General features: G+C 44.3%; 1 protein-coding gene across 1 annotated transcript in view; it reads right to left on the bottom strand.

The window, feature by feature from the left end:
• RYR2 (ryanodine receptor 2) overlaps nucleotides 1-22,586 on the bottom strand; it is a 697,632-nt gene that overhangs the window by 159,954 nt on the left and 515,092 nt on the right. The window contains exons 62-65 of the mRNA XM_039529228.1: nucleotides 21,063-21,184; nucleotides 17,630-17,679; nucleotides 3,524-3,584; nucleotides 1,622-1,860 (exon numbers count right to left, since the gene is read on the bottom strand). Coding sequence (XP_039385162.1) covers nucleotides 1,622-1,860; nucleotides 3,524-3,584; nucleotides 17,630-17,679; nucleotides 21,063-21,184 — 472 coding nt within the window. The remainder of the gene's footprint in view (nucleotides 1-1,621; nucleotides 1,861-3,523; nucleotides 3,585-17,629; nucleotides 17,680-21,062; nucleotides 21,185-22,586) is intronic.

Below are 22,586 nucleotides of genomic sequence, written 5' to 3' on the forward strand. Positions count from 1 at the left end.
AATGTGATTGAGAAAATTTGTCTCATTCACCCAAATGTTTTTCATTCTGGTAGGGGGATGGGACCATAAATTCAGTAGTGATGGTTTTTCAATCTCTCACACTGCATGAGGGAGAGGCAGATATTTTTGATTGACTGGGCTGACACTCTAGTTAACTCTTCCCACTGAAGAGCTTTTCCAGAGAGTCTCTTCTAAAGCCAATAATGGTCATATCTGAATAAAACACTTTTTCAATATTTATTAACAACAACAGATAAAACTGCCCAGCGCTAAGAAGTAACTGTCCAACTGAGGGAAAAAAATACACAAACTGGAATGACACTGCAGCGAAAAGGCTATTATTCCTAAAACACAATGTGAAGAGAAGTGGTGCTCTTGTGTATTGCGTAAAATAGGTAAGCACAGTTCAAATTAACCAACAATTCATACTATTAGTGGGTTTATAATAACTGAATAACAATCACATAGAATAGGTGATTAAAATCGTGTAAGTAATAAACTATCAGAGGCTAATGATGAAATTCTATCTGGATCAGAAAACAAAAAGTAGTAGAAGGTGTATACCTGATCTTCTACAGATGGCATATAGTCCCACAGCTTTTTACTTTTGGATTATGTTTTTAGACACTGAAATTAAATGTCTTCAACCATAATTGATAAAGAAATAAAAATTATAGTATAGCATCACCCAGTCAAATTATAAATATCAGAAAACCATTTTCCACCTAGCTATTTTATATTTTCTCAGACACAGAAAATGCAGATGGCTGAGTTTCAGTCTCTTTTTCTAGATCCTCCATGGGTGGACTCCTCTTTTAACAATTCTCCATTTCTGAGCTGGCCAGCTTTGAGGAAGAAGAATTGCTGCCCACAATAGAGGGGGAGTTGGCTATTAGAATTCCTGTGGGGCTTCTAAACAGCACAAGATTGAAACTCTGCTTTGTGGACTGTAAGAGGAACTGCAAGAGAACAGCTTTAGTCCCACCGAAATTAGGTGATTTACAAAATTTAGGCTCTGCATCAACTGTGCTCCTGCACTCCACAGAAATGGAGCTTCAGAAGTACCTCCCCACATCAGCCCCTTGCAGTTGTCTTCAGCAGTTCCTCTTGCTCTGCCTCATGCACCCATTTGAACATCCCATCAATTGAAACAAGGCCATGTTCGTGGCTAAAGTCAGGTGGCATAACCTTGCTTGAAAGTTTGAATGAATGAGGTTGCATTACAACAGCTTTCATGAGAGAACTTCAAAGTTCTATATAAAATTAAGTTTGAGAAACGCCTGTGTTATAAATATTATTATTCCCATATTACAGATTGATACATTTATGCAGAGTGAGATTATGTGATTTATGCAAGATCACATAGCAAGTCTATGGCAAAACCAGAAATATAATCCAGATTTCTAATGCTATCTTCTAACCACAAAAGCACACTCCCTCCCATATTTTTAAACAATGGGATAAAACCTGCAGACCTTATTCTAAGCTTAAGACAAATTCTCATTTAAATCAGTGAAAATTGTCAGGGTTTGTCCCCATATGTTAGAACCCAAACTGTAATAACCCTCAGTATAAAACAATAAAGATCATTAGCTGCTTGGCATTTCTAAATAATACCTACATATTATATCTTCTCCAAATTGATGCTGTCCAATATGTTCAAATAATGAAGAGAGCACTGGCAGGAGAGCCACTGTGGTGTAGTTAATTATTTGTGTCACCCCCTTTGGTTGATTTCTCGTGTGTGTAAACTGGCCTTGCTTAAGATTTTCCATTGTCATCTCCAGATCTTCTGCAGCATTATCCAAAAATGCTCTCAATGCCATTTTAACAGATTCCAGACCAGTCTTCATCACAGTCCTGTGCATTACATATAAAAGAATTAAAGATCATATTCTGTTAGAGAAACCACGAAACAAAGTCTACTCTTGGATGATATAAAAAGATACACAAGATCTTGGGAAAACATTCCGATTGGGTAAACTCTTCTTTCCCTAAAGAAAGCACCTTCCAATTGAAAAGCAGTGTCAGTGTGTCACTCTGCAGACCGGAAGAGATTTCAATTATTTTTACATTGACAAGGTTTCTGAAGGAAAGGCTTAAATGCTTCATAAAAACAAGGAATGAGGAAGCCAACTAAATCATCAAAATAGGAATCTTATGGCTGTTTAAACTGCAACCCAAAATGCCTACCTAACCATCATAGCCAGATTTTGCTTCAGCAATTTTAAAAATCAGAGTGGGTTTTCTGAAAGCCACAGTTAAAATCTCTAGTAGAAAAAGAGCAACATGAACATGTTGGTTATAGAACTACAATCACTTGTATCCAATATTGTAATTCCGTGTCACTGCCTTCAAACAGAAACACAAGGCTAGCTGAGTTGATTGTAGAGGTCCTCTATTCATAGAAAAGTACAATTTCACAGAGTTTTCATTTTGATTGTGAGAGAGAAATCAGTCCAGGTGAAAAAGGCTTGACAGCCCAGGAGACTAAAGTAACCTATTTTATTCACAGAATATGTACTGCATAGGTGGCAGCAATGCAAGCTTCCATGTACAGCTATACATATGTGCCTCAATCCTGACCTAAAGGGACCTTTCCATGGGTATGTCTTCACTGCAGAGTTAACTTGGGTGACTGGCACCTGGGTTAACCTAGCCTAGGTGTGTGCAGCCATACTGCAAACCCATACTCAAGTCACTATATCCTCACTGCTACTGCACTCGCCCATGTGTCCCAGGACGTCTGGGGGGCACATTCCATGGTTCTTAGCACTGCTGTAAGTGAGCTGCTCTGTGATTCTTCTACCTAGTGAATTGTGGGAGAACTTGTCAGTGCTTCTGGACATGTTGGAGAGAACTGTGGGGAGGGCATCCGAGAACTATCAGCACTTGAGTGGTTTAGCTTGCATCTTCCTTGCAAAATGGGCACTGTACTGCCTGAATGAATGCAACAGCCACACTTTAGTCTATAGACCCAGCTGAGTCAGCTAGCCTGGGCTGAAAACACCACTAAACTCAGATCAGAGTTTTTGTGTGTGAACAGGTGAGAGGTTAGAAGCAAATCTCAAATAACAGCCCGAGTTAGCTCAGCAGTGAAAACATACTCAAAGAGTGAAAGCACACCTCACTCAATGCCCATTCAATTCTTGGCTTCGCTGATCATGAGGTTGTAAGCAAAATAATGAATTATTTCCAATAGTTATGACAGTTTTTGAGACACTTATCCACTTGAGACAAAACCCATAAATAGCCAGCAGGTTTTGGTCACTACTGAACTGGCCTGAAGTTGAAACAGTGAGTTAGAGATGAAAAGCTCTATATTGTATTACTAAAACCTCAGTTTATCAAGAATAATAATGAAGCAACATTCAGTATAGGAACTTTTTCAGCAGGACAACCCTTTTTTATTTTAGAAATTCTGTGGCCATGTACAGATAATCACCCCCCAAATCCTACTGTACATGTGCTATTTGGGTTTAAGTGATTTTTTTTATACTTTAGAAAATGTATTCAGCATTACCTTGCATCCAAAGTCTGGCCAAGTATATGAAGACAGTTGACTATTGATGTTGCATCATTTCCTAAACAGGAAGCAAAATGATCCACCAATTAAAATGAGTTTGCATTAAAGCAGTCCTATTTTTGTTAACATTTGTATTTTCAAAGAAGCAGAGGCACAATTCAGCTTCTGCATGATTTTAACAGTCAAGTTAAAAACATGCGGTTTGTTGCATTAACTTTGTTTACACAGACAATAAAGCATCTCTCATCAAATAGCTGAGGCACTCAAAGCATCTCTCCCTCAAACATCTGAGGCACTCATGAAGCACTTAGATGTGAAGTTAATTAGAGCTGCAGTGTACTATTTGTATTTCACTTAAGGTGTTGAAAATTTCACTTCAATTGATTCCAGTTTATCTGAGCATTTATTTTCTCTCTCTCAGATAACAAAGGTTATCTGATGCTCTCAGTTTGGTGCTGCCTCACTGGTACAAGAGACAAGCATTCATATAAGATGACAAAGATGTTAGACCTTGAACAGCTGAAGTGATCTACTACGGGCTCTTTGAAATCAGATATCTCTACTTGAAAAGCAACATAAACACTTCTCACAATTCTTGCAGTTCTCCGCCTAACACTTTATAATAAGCTTTCTTATGATGAAGTATAAAGCACAAATTCAGACATTGGCATAAATGGATGTCATCCAATGAAATAAGGAGTCTCATTAGTTAACACACAGGGCAGAATTTGGCCATACATACATGATCCATATATATTATTTCACTGTTTTACAGTTAATTCCCCCACTTGTTTACAAAAGGTGGAATTTTCTCTTTCCTTTCTACAATTCTAAAATTAGTTGGTCTTCAGTAACCAACAGTCAAGTAGTAGTATGTTTTTAAACACTGAGTTGTACATACAATGAAAAAAAAAATTTCAGTGAAATAGAGATTTTCAAAAGGCAGACCGTAGAGAAGTAGAGACAATGGTGGCATTTGGGAGGGCTTCTTTACATTACTCATAATTAAGGCTACAATTTACTTATGGAGATCACAGCAGTCATGGATTCCATGACTGTACTGGACCTCCGTGATGTCTAGGTTTTCAGGAATAGTAGGCGGGACTGTGCACCCTTGTCCTGCAACTGGGGCTGGCTGGAACCAGGATCCTGCAGGGAAGCCCTGCTGCTTCCTCCAGGGGACTACAGCTGGGATCGGGGGATGTAGCTGGGGCTGAGGGCCCAATACCCGCGACTTCCACTGCACCCTACTGCCACGGCGGCCGGAGTGGTGCACCCTAGCCCGGCGGCTTTCCCCAGGGGCTGCAGCTGGGGGCACATACTCCCCTTGCAGCTTCCCAGTGTCATGTGCCTCCCGCCATTGTGGCCAGGGCTTGGCAGGGCCTGCAGTGGGAGTCACTCACACCTATCCCACAGCTAAGCCAGCTCTGGAGCAGGGGCTGCGCACCCCCTATGGCTGGGGGTTCAGCCTGTCAGTCGTCCCCCCACAATAGGGCTCCATTCCAACCCCCCTACCTAGCCCTGCCCCCATTTAATTGTAGTAAAGTAACGGACAAGTCATGGGCTCTGTGAATTTTTGTTTACTGCCTGTGACCAGTTCATGATGTTTACTAAAAATAACCATGAAAAAAATCTTAGCCTTACTCATAATCTCACAGCAGGAACTGGTTGATACAGTCTCTTATTTCCATTCACAGGAAGAGTCGTGTGCTTTATCAGGGTAAGCTAGACTATATAGTGAGGGTCAGTAGGGTGGAGCCAGCAAGTAGTCTAAACATGCTGAAAATGAGTCAATTTTTAGGACTACCCCCACAGGAGATGTGTGCACGTGCTTTCTTTCTGATAGTAAAAATAGGATAAAACTTCACTGGGACATATAAGACTTATATGGAATAATGTTAAAAGATTGAGAAATTAAACAAAGTTTAAAAATTCCAAAAATTCTAAATTCTGAAAAAAAAAACTTATTAACAGGATTAATTTAGCTTCAGTGGGACCATTCACATGCACAAGTCTTTGCGGGAACTGAGACTTAGGTAGAAAAACCAACCTTAATTCACTACTCTTCATTTAGTTATTATAATATAATCACGATCCATTTGGAAACCTCTGCCCAACATGTATTCAACATGTTTAGATGACAACAGTAGTTAGAACACTGATGATCTATCTACACTAGCACTTCCATTGTTCCTACTACTGGTGGGGCCGTATATTGTTGAGAAAGACATGTAGTGTAGACATAGTCCATGATAACTATATTTTTGGAACAGAAAGGGTGATTTTTTTTTTTAAAGAAAGCTTAGTAATTGTGGAGAGAACTAAAAATCACAAGATCCATATCTTTTTGACATCTATGATTTTTCCTATTCCTAATGGTAAGCAGAACATATTTTTGGACGATTGTGGTGTATGTGCTTCAGTTCCTCTCCTATAATCTTCCTCATGCAAATTAGCACAGCAGCAACTGAAGGGTACAGCCTTCCTCCACAAGTATGTTTTCCCAAATAGACCATAGCATCATCAATGTCTACTGATTTTTTAACTTCAAATAGTTGAGATATTTGGAAAAGCATCCGAAGTTCAGATCCTTATCTGAACCTCTTTGGCCTGGAAAAGTGCCTGGAAATTTTGCAAGAATGAGGTCCATTATGAGATTTCCAGTACTTCCTTATTTTATTTTGCCTGGAAACATTGTGAGAAGAAACTTTCATGAGGTATTTTCAAAGCACTGGTTCTGATTCTGGATGTAGCCAAGGAAAATTGAATTGCTAATACTGTAAAGAGCAAACTAAACATTTTTGAACTTCACATAGATGTTTTGTTTGGACCTAATTTGGAAAAAAGTATTCAAAATAACTCAGTCCTTATTACACTCAAAGTTATAGTAAAACTAGTGCCAATGACTGGGAGACCATTATAAATTAGAGAATTTTGTGGATTAGCATGTGTGCTCCTTTCCTCCTGGATTGTCTGCCCTAGATATGTCAGGAAAAATTATGCTCTTACTCATATGGGTGAATTTGGCCCAACATCTTCACAGCACTATTGGCTTCTCAAACATGGGAGCAGGGACAGTGAGAATTCTGGGCTTTGCATTTCTTTAGACTTAGAGCATTTAGTTGTTTCCACTGTGTTTTCAACACACAGAAACACAAAAAAACAATTGGGATGCCCTCGCTTTTAATTTATGTATATATGCCACTACATTAATAAAGACTAGACCAATCTTTTTTATTTCAAAATGTGTGGAAACTATTTTGCTTCTAGGCTGAGCGCACCACATATCAATTTCAGATGACCATGATTTTTTTTAAATGAGTTATAAATACCTGAAATTAGGAGTTTCTAAGTAAGTGAATTTTACTGATGCCACAAAAAGTTCTACAGCAGTAACACAGGTGTGGCAGGTCTGCACAGCACTAGAACCTAATGCAGAACACATTCTTCTAATCCAGAACATAGCCTTTCCATTATAAACCACTTTAAAACAACAGGGTACAAATCAAAACTAAGAAACCACTAGACCTTAAAGGAATTGTATACATAAGTAACTACTAAAAGAACAATAAAAATTGCAAGTACAAAAACATTTTTCATTAAAAGAGTTCAGGCTAAAAGCATCCTAGAAACTAGTGTGATCACTAGGTATCTGAATGGTTGTTCAACCCTGGGCTACAATCACAACAGGTCTCATAAGCAAAATGATTGGGTTTAATCAGCACTTGGATAGGAGACCTTGAAGAAAAAATCCTAGATACTTCAGGAACTGATGCTGGTGATTAAATTCAGTGTTAACACCCTGCACTCAAAATCCCATGGATACTCATCTCCAGGATGCCTTAATCGAGGGATTTCTACTAGTTCCCAGGAAGTGCCAAACAATCAGGCAGCATCCCCTCCCTCTTTATATCACCACAGAGTTTTCCTCCTGAGTAATATCCTCTCTGTTCATGAAAGTGAATGGGATAAATCTGGTCAGCTAGCTGCATGGCTAACATTTGTCTCAGACTGTATGTCACTTTGTCATCAATAGTGAGAATAAAGAATTGGGCTGATACACTGATAGCTCTGAAAATAATGAGTTAAACAATATTGAAATCTAATTTAAACTATTCATAGAAATTTTCATTTTAAACGAGGAAAATATAATTTCAAAGGCTCATTCCACTGCAAATAATTTGTGGAAAATTCAACCCATTAATAATAATGAAAGTGCATAACTGTACTCTCCTGAGTACACAAATACAGCTCTCAAACAGTAAATTATCATTGTTAAACCTCAGTTATCCAATAATCAGCATATAATAATTCCATGCAGAAGAATAACCTTAACAAAAATATTAGTAATTGTGACACTGGCAGACCAGCCAACCTGTGTATGACCCATACCAACTTAACGAGGCATTACAATTGTACCAGGACAATTCACTTGTATGTGAATTTCGAAGAGATGTACTAGACCAGCAATAATTAACCCATTCAAGGGTAGATACTAGTCTGTGTTTACCTGTATCCTGGTAGAAATTTAACAATGTAACCAAATTGGCTTGTAGATTCTTATTCTTTTCATGTCTTAATTGCCTTTACATTATGTATGCAACTGTGTTCAGTAGACCTTAAGATCAAAGATGTGAGACACTGCGTGAAATTAACAATTACATATATTGTCTTCGTTTTATTTATCCATGATATAATCTATGATCGGCATTCGCCTTACATTCATCAGTATAACTAGATTACCTCTGTATGCATAGTAAATAGAATGTTAACTTCAAGTGATGGGAAGTGTGTATGCAACAAAGAAGAATCCTCAATCACATGCTGTGCGCAAAGCACTTGAAAAACCAGCTATAAAGAGAAACCTCTGGCCTGATCCTTTCATCTCTAGTCTGCTCAATTTTGAACAGGGAAAGTTTAATCCAAGGGACTGAGATTTTCCAAGTAGTTACATGGAATACTCTGGAAAAGGCATGGAAAGACTCCAGCAGACTCTACATCTAAACTTTTAGGATAGTTCCAAAGAGACTTTTGCAAGCCAGCAGATAGATCAGGATCACAACAGTGATGTTACATAAACACTGAAAATCACCTGTATGTATATGATTCCTTAACCATTTAAAAACTCCCTTCTTTTCTTTTATTAATAAATCTTTAGTTAGTTTACAAAGGATTGGCTACAAGCGTACTATTTGAAGTATATATTGACCTGAGGGTAACCTGATCTGGGATTGGCAGAACTTTAAGTATGATTAATAGGGTTTTCAGTAACCTATCACTATATTAGACTAGACTGTCTAGATGGGAGCCAAGGGCTGGAATCCCTAAAGGGGACTGTGTTTGGCTTCTTGTTAACCAGTGTGGTACTGCAGAAGCTCTTTGGTGAATCTAATTATAGAATAAAACCAGTTTGGGGGACTGTCGGTCCTATTTCTTGAAATCTGCCCTGAGTGTGGTCCATCCAGGCACCCAGTCCCAGTAATCCAGTATGATTAACACACTTCAGGCTCTTCTGTCTGGCAAAAAAACGGTTACCTACCTCTCGTAACTGTTGTTCTTCAAGATGTGTTGTTCATGTTCATTACACATTAGGTGTGCACGCGTTGCATGAACGGATGTTGGAAACTTTTTCCCTTAGCGGCTCCCATCAGGCTGGCAGGGGAGCCCCCGCCAGAGTGGCGCCTCCACGCTGGTACATATATACCCGTGTTAACCCGACCCCCCTTCAGTTCCTTCTCGCTGATGACTCCGACAAAGGGGAAGGAGAGTGGGAAGTGTAATGGACGTGAACAACACATCTCGAAGAACAACAGTTCCGAGAGGTAGGTAACCGGTTTTTCTTCTTCTTGTGATTGTTCACGTCCCTTACACATTAGGTGACTCACAAGCTTACCACAAGAGGAGGGTAGGAGACATAGAACAATTGATTGGAGAACAACCCTGCCGACTGCCGCATCATCTCTGGCCTGCTGATTGACTGCGTAGTGGGCTGTGAATGTGTGCACTGACGACCAGGTGGCTGCCTTGTCCTGGATCGGGACCTGCGCTAGGAAAGCTGTTGAGGATGCTTGGGCCCTAGGTGAGTGAGCCATGATCAGCAGGGCTGGCACCTTGGTGAGCTCATAGCACACATGGATGCAGTCCGCAATCCACAATGCTACACACTGCGTCGAGACTGGAAGCCTTTTCAGTCTCTCGGTGATAGCGACAAACAACTGTGTCGACTTGTGGAAAGGTCTAGTTTGCTCTAGATAGAATGCCAGGGCCCTTCGGACATCTAGAGTGTGCAGGCTACCGTGACTGGGGTCCATGTGTGGTTTAGGAAAGAACATTGGCAAACAATGTCCAGCCCGATATGAAATTGTGAGACTACCTTAGGGAGGAATTTAGGGTGTGGCCTGAGCTGCACTTTGTCCTTATAAAAAACTGTATACAAAGGCTCCGAGGTGAGGGCCCTCAACTCGGACACCCTCCTCGCAGACGTAATGGCCATCAGGAATGCCACCTTCCAGGAGAGGTGAAGGAGAGAGCAAGAGGTCAGGAGCTTGAAAGAGGGTCCCATAATTTTGGCCAGGACCAGATTAAGGTTCCAGGGAGGGACCAGTGGGCATGAGTAGGGAAACACCCTTTCTAGTCCGTTAAGGAATCAGGCTACCACGGGGTTAGAAAACACAGAATGTCCCAATACCCCCAGGTGGAATGCCAAAATGGCAGCTAGATGCACTGATTGATGAAGGAGCGAAACCCTGATGTCTGAGGTACAGGAGGTATTCTAGGATGACTGGAATGGTGGCCTGAAGTGGCTGTATTTGCTTTTGCTCATACCAGCAGGAGAATCTTTTCCACTTGGCTAAGTAGGTCGCCTTAGTGGAAGGTTTCCTACTGCCAAGGAGAATTTGCTGTACCGGAAGGGAGCACTGGCTCTCCACAGTGTTCAACCACAGAGTTTCCACACCATGAGGTGCAGCAACTGTAGATCCGGGTGGAGCAGGCGCCTGCCGTCCTGTGTGATGAGATCTCGGTGCGGGGCAGGGCAATCGGGGCAGCCACTGATAGCTCCATCAGGGCCATAAACCAGTGCTGGCGAGGTCAAGCTGGGGCAATCAGAATTATTACTTTGTCCCTACGAACTTTGATGAGGACTCTGTGGATGAGTGGGAGCAGTGGAAAGGCAGACTTCAGACTCCCACTCCAAGGGATCGCGAAGGCATCTGTGACCGAGCCCGGACTGTGGTTCTGGAAGGAGCAAAACAGTGGACATTGGCTGTTGTCCTTGGTGGCAAAGAGGTTCATTTGGGGAAACCCCCACTTTCGGAAGATCGATTGCAAGACATCCGATCTAATCGACCACTCATGCATGCGGTTCGACCTGCTGAGGCGGTCTGCCAGCTCGTTTCTCTCTCCCGGGAGATATGATGCTACGAGATGGATTGAGTAGGCTATACAAAAGTCCCACAGGAGAAGAGCCTCTCTGCAGAGGGGAGAGGAGCGGGCTCCGCCCTGCTTGTTTATATAAGATATGGCGGTGGTGTTGTCTGTCAGAACTGTCACGCTGTGGCCTTCTAAAGTAGGTTTGGCAGGCGAGGCGAACCGCCCTGAGCTCCTTCACACTGATGTGGAGCAGCCTTTCGTCTCTGGACCACAAGCCTTGCGTCCTTAGATCCCCTAAGTGGGGTCCCCAGCCAAGATCTGACACGTCTGATACCAGTGTTGGAGCCGGCTGCGGTGCTGAGAAGGGGATACCCTCGCATACTACCAATTGGTTGAGCCACCATCACAGGGAGTCCAATACTCGGGCAGGAACTGTCATGACAAGGTCTAGGGGATCTCTGCCTGGGCGATACAATTCGGCTCGCCATGCCTGTAAAGTCCTGAGCCACAGTTGAACATACTTGACTACGTGAGTGCACGCCACCATGTGTCCCAGGAGCTACAGGAAGCATCTGGCCGTGATTGTGAGGAACCTTAGTATGGAGTCTATGACATGCTGGATGGCCAGAAATCTGGATTGCAGGAGGCTCGCTCGTGCCTGTACCGAATCCAGCACTGCCCCGATGAACTCCAGCCTTTGTGTGGGTATCAAGGAGGACTTGGGCACGTTGACTAGAAGACCCAGCCTGCAGAATATGTCCAGGGCCACCGTCACATGGGAAAGGACCTCCTCCTCAGACCAACCCGCAAGAAGCCAATCGTCGAGGTATGGGTATACTTGTATACTCCTTTTTTGCAGAAAGGCTGCCACTACTGACATGCATTCTGTGAATATGTGGGGGGCTGCCACCAGGCCGAAAGGAATGACCATAAACTGGTAGTGGTGCTGGTTTATGGTGAATCGCAGGAACTGCCGGTGAGCGGGATGAATAGCGACATGAAAGTATGCGTCTTTCATGTCGAGGGCAGCGTACCAATCCCCCGGATCCAGGTACGGAATGATAGTGCCAAGGGAGACCATGCAGAAGCGGACCTAGACTAAGAACTTGTTGAGCCCGTGCAGGTCTAAAATGGGTCCCTTTGCTTTGGGAATGAGAAAATAATGGGAATAAAATCCTTTTCCCCTTAGTTCCCAAGGGACTTCCTCCACCCCCACCCCACCTCGAGGAGCGACTGAATCTCCTGCATGAGGAGAGCTTGTGAGAGGGGTCTCTGAAGAGGGACAGGAAGGGGTCTGGGAGTAGGGGAAGGAGGAGAAGTGAAGCGCGTATGTGTATCCGACTTGTAATGTGCGTAAGACCCAACGGTCCGATGTTATGCGGGATAACGCATGGTATAAGTGGGACAAGCGGTTCAAGAAACATTTGGAAGGATCCGGAAGTTGGTTTGGTATGCTGTCATCAAGTGCACCTCCAAAACCCCTGCTTGTTGCCGGGCTGGGCTTTGTCCTGGCTCTGGCCTTGGCTAGGCATGTTGTTCCACCTATGCCTGTTGTCTCTGCCCTTACTGTGATAAGGCTCCTATCTAGGACAAGGCTGGTACTGCCGTTGCTGCGGTGGCTGGGGCTTGAAAGGCTTCCTCTGAGTCGCCGGGGTGTGCATCCCCAATGACTTGCGGGTTGCCCGGGAACCTTTGAGGCTATGCAGAGTGGCATCCATTTGGTCCAAAAACGGACCCGACCCTTCAAAGGGGAGGTCTTGAAGGGTATTCTGGACCTCCTGTGGAAGGCCCGAAGCCTGGAGCCACTCTGAGCGCCTCATCACCACCACTGAGGCTATTGTTCTGGCTGCTGCATCTGCCAAGTCCAGAGAGGCCTGCAAAGAGGTCTTGGCTACTGCCTTTCCCTCATCCATGAGGGCCGCAAACTCAGGCTGAGAGCCCTGGGGTAAGGCATCTTTAAATTTGGAAACTGCCACCCAGGAATTAAAATTGTGCCTGTTCAGGATCGCCTGCTGATTGGCAATCCTCAGTTGGAGGCTCCCAGAGGAATAGACGTTTCTCCCAAATAGATCCAGGCCTTTAGCTTCCTTGGCCTTGGGAGCGGGGGCTTGCTGACAATGGCGTTCTCGTTCATTGACAGCTGAGACAATCAGCGAACAGGGGGCTGAATGAAAAAAGAGAAAGTCATATCGCTTGCAAGGGGCAAAGTACTTCCTCTCCACCCTCTTTGCCATCAGCGCGCTAGAAGCTGGGGTCTGCCAGACTGTCTTGTAATTGGACTGGACTGTCTTTATGAACGAGAGTGCAATTCTGGAGGAGCCTTTGGGGCTTACGATGTCCACTATAGGATTCTCCTGCTCTACTGCTTCCTCCACCTGTAGGCCCAAATTTTGGGCAACTCTGTGGAGCAGCTCCTGGTGCCCTCTGTGGTCAATCGGGGGAGGCCTCGACACTGCTGTGCCCGCCACAGCTTCATCCGGGGATGATGAGAAGGTGAGGGCCTGCTGTAACTCCTCCGCCAGTCCTTCTTGCCCTTCCTCATATGCCGGGGGCTCGTTCGGGTCCTGTCTAATTGATTGACCCTGGGATGGCACCAGGCTCGGTACTGCTTCTGTTCTCTGGTGCTCTGGAGAAGCGTCTGGTGGCCTGGATACCGTGGCCTCCTTGGGTGCGGAGGGGTGCCCGCTTGGGGACCGGGACCGATGCACCGAGTAGCCAGACTCGAGGCTCTGGAAGAGTGCCCTTGCTGCTGGTGATAGGCCCATGGTGTCCAAAAGTGCCACTGCCCTGGCAGGCCCACTGGGGATGCCACGCGGTCTGGGGCTCTCTGCTAGCCAGCGCTCTACGGGAATAGCTGGAGCGACCTGAGTCAACCTCAGATTCCGAGGATGCCGACCTCGAAGGCCAAGGCAATGCCATGGAACGGTGCCGTCGGGGGGCTGGGGAATGGCTCCTTGCCGATCGGGACCAAGATCAGTAGCAATGCTTCCGGGACCGGGGACTTTGACCTAGCGTCTCTTTGGTGCGCTGACGGGGCCGGTGCCGCATGCTGGCTCGGATCCAGTGCCCTCAAGTCCCGTTGTGTTAGGGGCAACTGGGAGTCCACGGATGATGAGCTCGACCGGGAGCGGTGCTGGGAGTAGTGCTGGAGCGGTGGCCTCAATTGGCGCACCATTGCCGGCTTGCCTCTGGATGGCACCCTTGGTGATGGTGACGGAGGCTTCTCTTTACCATGGAGGGGGCTTGCTGCCAACAACTCGATGAGGTCCTTTGCCGCCTCAAAGGTGTCCGGCATGGAGGGCTGTTCTAAGAGCTCCTCCAGTCCTTCCTCCACACTCAAAGTGCTTAGCCCGTGGCTCGAAAGGCCCTGCAGCGCCGGAGCCACCGGTGCCAAAGCGTGTCCTGAAGGCCGCACCAATTTGAGTGCTCGGTCCCTTCTTATGTGGGGAGCACCCTCTGCCTCTAAGTTGGCCCTTCGACTGTATTGGCGAGGTCAAATGGTGCCGGGGTCTGTCCTGCTGCCTCAGTGTCATATGATTGCAGTGCCCTTCCGGTGCCAGATCACAAATTGATGCCAGGGCACTCCGCAACGAGGACGCCGGCGCCGAAGCTGGATGGTCCGAGGCCGAAGGTTGCAGGGCGGCCTCCATGAGTAGCTGCTTGAGGTGAAAGTCTCTATCTTTCTTGGTTCTTGGCTTGAAAGCCTTACAGATCTGGCAGCGCTCAGTCTGGAGTGATTCCCCCAAGCAACAGAGACACAAGCCGTGGGGATCACCAATCAGCATAGGCTTGTGGCACATGGCACAAGCCTTAAACCCCTGGGCCTGAGGCACGCCCTGCAGCCCAGGGCTGGTGCTGGAAACAAATTCCAAACACCTAAAACAAAGGAAGCTTAACTATCTACTATTGAGAAGTGCTAACTACTGAGAACTATTAATGACTGGTAACTGCTGACTACAGATAACTATGCTAAGGGATCACATAAGGAGTTGTACCAACGCGGCCATGGACGGTAAGAAGGAACTGAAGGGGGATCGGGTCTGCAGGGGTATATATGCACCAGTGTGGCGGTGTCACTCTGGCAGGGGCTCCCCTGCCGGCCTGATGGGAGCCGCTAAGGGGAAAAGTTTCTGACATCTGTGCACATTACACTTGCACACCTAACGTGTAATGGATGTGAACAGTCACTCAAAGAACCACCATCATGCTTAGCTTCTGATTTTGTGTGGCTCTCTACACACAATTAAGACCATACAGCTTTTACAAATGGCTTTTCTTTTACTATACACAATATGCTAATCTATCTTTGGGAGTAGTGTACAGATCCCATACCACTCATAAGAAAGGCCATACTGGGTCAGATCAATGGTCCATCTAGCCCAGTATCTTGTCTTCAGACAGTGGCTGGTGCCAGATGCTTCAGAGGGAGTGAACAGAACAGGGCAATTTATCGAGTGCTCCATTCCCTGCTGTCCAGTCCCAGCTTCTAGCAGTTGGAGGTTCAGGAACACCACTGCAGCACATGTAGTTAATGTCCAGCCAGTAGCCGTACTGAGGCTACATTTAAACTTGTTTTGTTCATCCAAACACACATTCCAAAACACATAAGAAGCAAAGTAAATTTCTAGGACCTGACTGTATCCCCTAGATCTTCATGTGGAGGATTCACCCTCATGTGGAGCTCTTCCTCTTTGACAGGTCTTGTCTTCACCAGAAAAAAACATGAGTTCTTAACTGAAGTTAGCGAACGTAAATTCACAAGAGAAGGCAGTTTGTTGTTTTCTCATGAGTTAGCAGTTCAAGGTGACACTCTAGGCTCCTCAAGTCTTTAATTCAACCAGCTAACACACATGAAAACTACAAAATGTCCTGTATAGTCATGAGGATTTTACTTTGTGGTAGTTATCATATGTTAGCTAACGCAGATTAAGAACAAACTGTTCTTCCTAATGAAGATGCACCCACAGTAGTTAGGCTCAGCTGCTTCTGTGGCACCTATACCCTCCATCGCATAGATTCAGCAAAGCCCTCTCCACACAATCCAAGAATGGAGGCTGGTTGAGCTGGGATGTACAGTACAAACTGTCCTCTGTCTAGCATCACAGACCTTGTATGAAGTTCACAATCTCAGTTTTTGCAGTTTGCCCATTATCAATCCTAAAAAAATAATCCAAGAGATTAATCCATGAAAGACTATTCCTGAAAATATTTCCCCAAAATGTCAAATAATATAATACTGAGCTGGACAATCTGTCAAATCATGCTAACTGTCACCAGGGCCGGCTCCAGACCCCAGCACGCCAAGCATGTGCTTGGGGCGGCATGCCGCGGGGGGCGCTCTGCCTGTCGCCGGGAGGGTGGCAGGAGGCTCCGGTGGACCTCCTGCAGGTGTGCCTGAGGAGGGTCCGCTGGTCCCATGGCTCCGGTGGACCTCCCGCAGGCATGCCTGCGGATGCTCCACCAGAGCCGCGGGACCAGCGGACCCTCCGCAGGCACGCCTGCAGGAGGTCCACCGGAGCCGCGGGACCGGCAACCGCCAGAGCGCCCCCCTCGGCGTGCCACCGTGCTTGGGGCGGCGAAATTGCTAGAGCCGCCCCTGACTGTCACAGACTTGGTAGGCACCAAAATAAATCAATAGAGTTGTAACATTTTGTGGAAAAGCAGCCTACCATACATGAAGAGCAGTTGTGTGACATACTTTACACTTTACTGACATTATGCCACAAAAAGCTGAAACAATTTCCCACATTTTGGGCAAGTAATTTCGTTTCTCTCATGGTCTTGTAAAATGATTAACAGGTGAACTGTATCCACTTTGCTTATCCCAGAAGTCTGAAAGTTCAAAACGTGATGCCAAACTAATTTCCATATATTTTTCTCATTTTATTGATTACAAGAAGGGTTTATAAACTTTTGGAATATCACAGTGGTGCAGCAAACAGGTATTTCAAATAGAAAGGAATGGGTTAGAACTGTATTTTTTAAATCAAATTGGAATCATCCAGATAATTATCCAAATGGATAATGATGGATGCTGAAGTCCCCCACTGCTCCCATTACAGAAGATATAATGGGAGGGACATAACATAAGGACATATTTTCAGCTAGCCATCCATCAGCATAATGTTATAAAAGGCTGCAGAGAGTGAATGATTGTACCATGGGTCTAGAATAGACATAAGTGATTTTCACTAGGTAGAAATTAAGAATGCACCCCACCACTTTTATAGTCAAGTGATATCTGAAACATGATAGACATGCAGATCTAGAGTTAAGCACATTTGGGAGTACGAAAGAATTCCATGGATATCAGCTAAGCATTTCAGCCCACAACAGACTTTGCTTTAGTGACTTTCAGAGATAAAAAAAATGTGCAAATGCTAATCTGTTTTGACTTTAGCAGGCCAATACTGAATAGGTATAAAGCAGCAAATACAGTACTTTTATAATGATCTTGTTTGAATTCTGTTCCTTGGTAGGACAACGAGCCTGGGAATTGATCTCCTCTTAATCAGATTTACACACACTTCTTTTTTATTACTACAAAAGTTCTTTACTCCATCTTAAAACTGCTGTGATCTAACAACCTAAAGGATCATTAGTAGCCTATGAAGACCATGCATTCAGCCATGCAGCCATGCAACATGCAACAAGGCAGTACATAACACAACGCAAAAATGGCAAAGAAAACCAAGTGATGGCCATGCTAGTATTTGTCAAGGGTCTCCTTACCAAACAGTGAAATCCTATGCCTGACAAGAACTCCAAGTTTGCAGAACAGGCTGAAGACAAAAGAAAAATAAAGAGAAGAAGGGGGGAAAAGAAAAAAAAGGAGAAGAAAGAAAAATAACAGCTGATATATGAGCAGGAAAAAGCAACATGATGTCACGCAGAAATTCTCTGAGCAGAATGTAGGACTGAGAGTACTAAAGAAAGAGATTTAAAGTGCATATCCTTAACAAACATGGTTAAATAAGCACATATTCTAATTAAAAAAACAAAAAACTGAAAGCAAAGCTAAGTAATATAAAAGCATTCTATATGAAAAACCACAAGGAAATAATCACTGAAATGTTACAAAATAAAATGCAGTCAGTGGGCTATTCAGAATATCATTGAAAAATTGGGGGAAAACGTAAGGAAATCAAATTAATTAAAATGTCTGATGATAAAGGTTTAATTAGTCCAATTTGGATCTCATCATATTTAATAGATTAGATAATTAAAAAGAAATCTTGTCTATTAAAACATTTAACTTAAATGATTTAAGACTGGAATTAAATAAACAATAGTTTAAGTGGTTAAAATCAAACAAAATATGGATATGACCAGTGGTTTTGTTTAACGTGTTTAAATTAATTTTAGCATTGATGTAAGATGCCCAGTTGAGAGCAATGGATTTTTTTTTAATGTTTTAAGTTTATTCATAGACAAAGGAACAGCTGTTCAAGCTTCCCCATACTGCCCCCCAACCATTGACTGAACCTTCATTTCCATCTCCACGGAGAGAGTAGTTCACTCTTCATGTCCTAATTCAGTTCTTTGCATCTCTTAGGAGAACATCACTCAGGGTGTATATTGGTGTCTACTGTGGTGTCATTTTCTGTGGCAAGGACCTTAGTCCATTAGAAACTGTATTAAGAATATCATCTCATTTTACTTCGACCACCAGCATCCTGGGCCTAATTCCAACCAGTGATGTCAAAGGGAAAGACACTATATGTCCCATTATCCAGCCCCTGACCCAGCTAATCCATCATGAAAAGTTTTTCAAAAGTATGTTATCATACATAATTTGTTTTGATTTAAACAGTAACACATTAAATAGAGGTCAATCTATTTCTCCTGTCAGTATATGAGCACTACACTCATCAACTTGAGTAGAAGCTGTGCTCACATAGTTGAGGGTGGAATTAAGGTCATGAAGCATGTCTAGCATGACCCAGCTGGCAACAAAGCCAAGGGCCCAATACTCGGGCTCATATCCAGAATCGATCCTACTGAACTGCAGTACTAAGAGGAGCTGCCTTGCTAAGTGGGCTGGTCTTAACAGAGAAGACATTAAATCAAAGCCTATTCTGTCAGACTCTGGTCACTAATCAGGTGGAAGTTAATAATTCCATGGTACTTTAGATAAAATGCTGGGGATAACCTTAATGTCTTGGCCCACATTCACTCAAAAAAACACATCAAGATTTAATGTCCAAGGCCGCGTGTGTTTGCTGACCACCAAGTGGTTGTTGGATTTGCCTACACAATCTCTACATCACCATTATCAATTCAAAACTCGTCTACTTTACTGCCAAAAAGAAAATGTAGGTTTTGTTGGGTGTTTCAAAAGACAGACTGTCTTTCCATCCTGGGAAAAAACTACATGAAGCCACGGTCTAAAGGAAACTGAAAACAATTAAGAAATTAAAAAAAACAGCTTTGGTGAATCTCATACCCCTTCCTAAGCTCAATATTGAAATTAAACCTTCCCTTCTTGAGTTTTACCTTGCCTTTCTCAAGGCCCCTGAAATCTTTGGCAGGGGCAGCTCCAGACCCCAGCACGCCAAGCGAGTGCTTGGGGCAGCATGCCGTGGGGGGGGCTCTGCCCGTCGCCGGGAGGGCGGCAGGCGGCTCCGGTGGACCTCCTGCAGGCGTGCCTGCGGAGGGTCCGCAGGTCCCGCGGCTCCGGTGGACCTCCCGCAGGCGTGCCTGAGGAGGGTCCGCTGGTCCTGCGTGGCTTCAGTGGAGCCGCAGGACCAGCGGACCCTCCGCAGGCACGCCTGCGGGAGGTCCACCGGAGCCACGGGACTGGCAACCAGCAGAGCACCCCCCGCGGCATGACGCCGTGCTTGGGGTGGCAAAATGTCTAGAGCCGCCCCTGATCTTTGGACAGCTAGTAGGATGGTTCATGGCAGAGGACTGTAAGATGGAGTTCCTATAGCCCTTGAACACTGAGCATCAAGAATTAATTTTACAGGCTAGTAATGGATGTTTGGTCAGGTGTGTTACTGGGTCTTTTAAATTCCTTGAAGAACCGCAGACAAAGCAATGTTAGAAATGAGATGTCAGACTAAATGGGCCATCAGTTTGCTCTAATATGCCAACTGTTATGAGTCATGTTCAATAAGGCTACCAGAGAATAGCCCTCATGTAAATATGTCAGCCCTCTGTATCTGTGTCACCAGCTTGTGTTTGTCGCCTTCCCTCTGTGCTAATCTGCAGAGATTATCAATCTGTGAAAACCCTACCTAGTGAACCTTGGCTCAAACTGTAGCAGCTCATGCTTGCAGCTCCGGAGAGCCCCAGTTCGTTCTCTGGCATCAGCCAAGATGGTGGCTGGATATGCTGACTGATTCCTGCTGATTCACTGTGACTGGCTAGCGGCTGAGGGCTGGTGAAGGGATGGGACCAGAGCCGCACTGAGTCTGGGGATGGGGCCAGGCACAGGTCCGGGAGCCAGGGACACAGAGGGGGGTGGGACTGGAGCAGAGCTGGGAGCAGGGAGCTGCTGGGTGGTGCTATCTCCCTGCCCCCTGTGCGGGCTGGCTTGGGCCTGCCACATCCCCCCGATATTCCTCCATACCCCCTAAGGGGTGTGTGCCCCACAGTTTAGAGGGGGCCTCTGGTTTAGAGGCGGTGGAAGTAACAATTTAGCAGGAGTTTACATAAGACAAACAGGTATCTGGAGGTAAGCCTAAGAAGAGAGAAGCTTGGGGTAAAGGGTTGGGCTGAGATTTATGTTGTGTTACTATTATTAAGAAAGTCCCAGAAAAGGTGTGAGTCTATATTATACACAGAACATCTTGACTCTTCTCAGAGCAGGGTCAGAATATGTTCTCACAATCTGCCATGGTTAAATTTTGTTCTTGAACATATTTGTGAAATTTTGCATGAATAGCAATTTTTGCACAGTCTTAGGACTTGTCTGTACTGTATGTGAAAGTAAATTTAGATTCCTGCCCACCCGAATAACAACCACTGCTTTTTAAAAGTAGTATTGGATTCAGAGTCTGAAACACACACATTTTTGTGTGAATTCTCCCTTCTAATGAATCATCTTAATACAAGAAAGAAAATGAAAAACGTTAGATCACTTGTGTTTCCATAAGGCTACTTTACCTCCCCTAACTAAGCTAAAACCTGCCTACAACTACTGTTCTTTATTTATTTTTACCTTGTCACCATTTCTTTCTCCTTGTTAGAGGCATGTCCCCCACTGCTGAGAGGCCTGCTTGCTGCAGATAGGAAATACAGCCGATGATTTTTGAAATACTGATCAATTAAAGGGAGCACAACCTGAAATACATCAGAGAAAAACAGGCATGGTCAGCTCAGGGCTTCTTGAGCTTGAGTTCATAATATTCATTTCACATCACAGTTTCATGGCAGGAGGAATTTCTTAACACAGAACATGTTTTTTTCTCTTTAAATTCTGTTTTATCTTTAAATTCCTCTTCGTTTTAAACAAGTCACTGAGAAAGATGGAAGCACAGCCCCCTGGGACTCCATTGCTGTTGAAAGTGTTCGGATTCAACAAAACCAGACAACTCGCTGATACACACATTTACCGAAGTATAGGCCTGCTCCAAAACCCACAGACATCAGTGTGAGTCCTTCCACTGATGTCAATGGGCTTTGGGTCAGGCCCTATTTGCAGTTCCTATTTTAAGGTAGATGGGGCCAGCCTTAAGTGGACAAGCAAAGCAAGTGACTGCTAGGCATCCCAAACAGGCTTGTTGCCTCACTTGTCTTGTCCACCCCATCTGCTCCGCTAACAGTGAACCTCACAACCAGATCCCTCCCATCCTCTCTCTAGCTTTGGGCACCACAATTCGTAAGACCAGGGTAGCCCCAGTATTAAGTGGAACAACAGCAAACACTGAGCACTATCCAAAAGCATCACATTGAATAGAAAGTGACCTCTCACCCCACAAAACAAATAAATAAGTGTCAAGCCCAGACATGCTGGCTCGTGCCAGTGTTTTCTCCTGGATTTTTAGGAGGGATATGAAGGGGGAAAGGTTATTTATTTATATTTCTAATAAAATATATCTATTATTACTCTGGATCTGTTTGACAGAGATTAAAAATATATCAAATCAAAACAGCAGCCAGCCTGACAGCAGCTCCCTGCAAAACTCAGTCTCCAGCAAAACTAACTGTTCTCCCCAACCAACATATTTTCCCATCATTATCTCTTCTCCCCCTAAAACCTCCCATGCCACCAAATGGAGTTTAACCCATGAACAGAGCCGACGGTTCAGTGCCTATGGCTGATCCATCACCCAGGCATGGATTAAAAAAAAATAAAAATAAAAAATTCCAAACCTTATTTCATTTGGGAATAATTTTGAAAGGAAAAAGCGACATGAGTTCCCCAGTGGATGAAATTGCAGATGGTGATATATTTTGTGACAGTACTTTACAGCACAAAGACTATAATTTACTGCCAGGGAATCAGGGTCAGAGAATATTGCAACACCTGTCTGCTTATTCATTAATGGATTGAAAAGGCACCTTGAATGTGCACACACCAGGCAAGCTTATGAGAGCCAAAGGTGTAAGCAGAATTTCCTAATGTATAAAAAGATAAATCCTTTTTGGCACAACCAGACGTCAAGATAATTTTAAAACAAAGAAAGAAAGAGGGAAGGTGACATTGGGAAATATCTAGCTGTGTTTTCTCCAAGTATAGCTC

The sequence above is a fragment of the Mauremys reevesii genome, linkage group 3 (genome assembly GCF_016161935.1).
Source record: "Mauremys reevesii isolate NIE-2019 linkage group 3, ASM1616193v1, whole genome shotgun sequence".
Classification (NCBI taxonomy): Eukaryota; Metazoa; Chordata; order Testudines; family Geoemydidae; genus Mauremys; species Mauremys reevesii.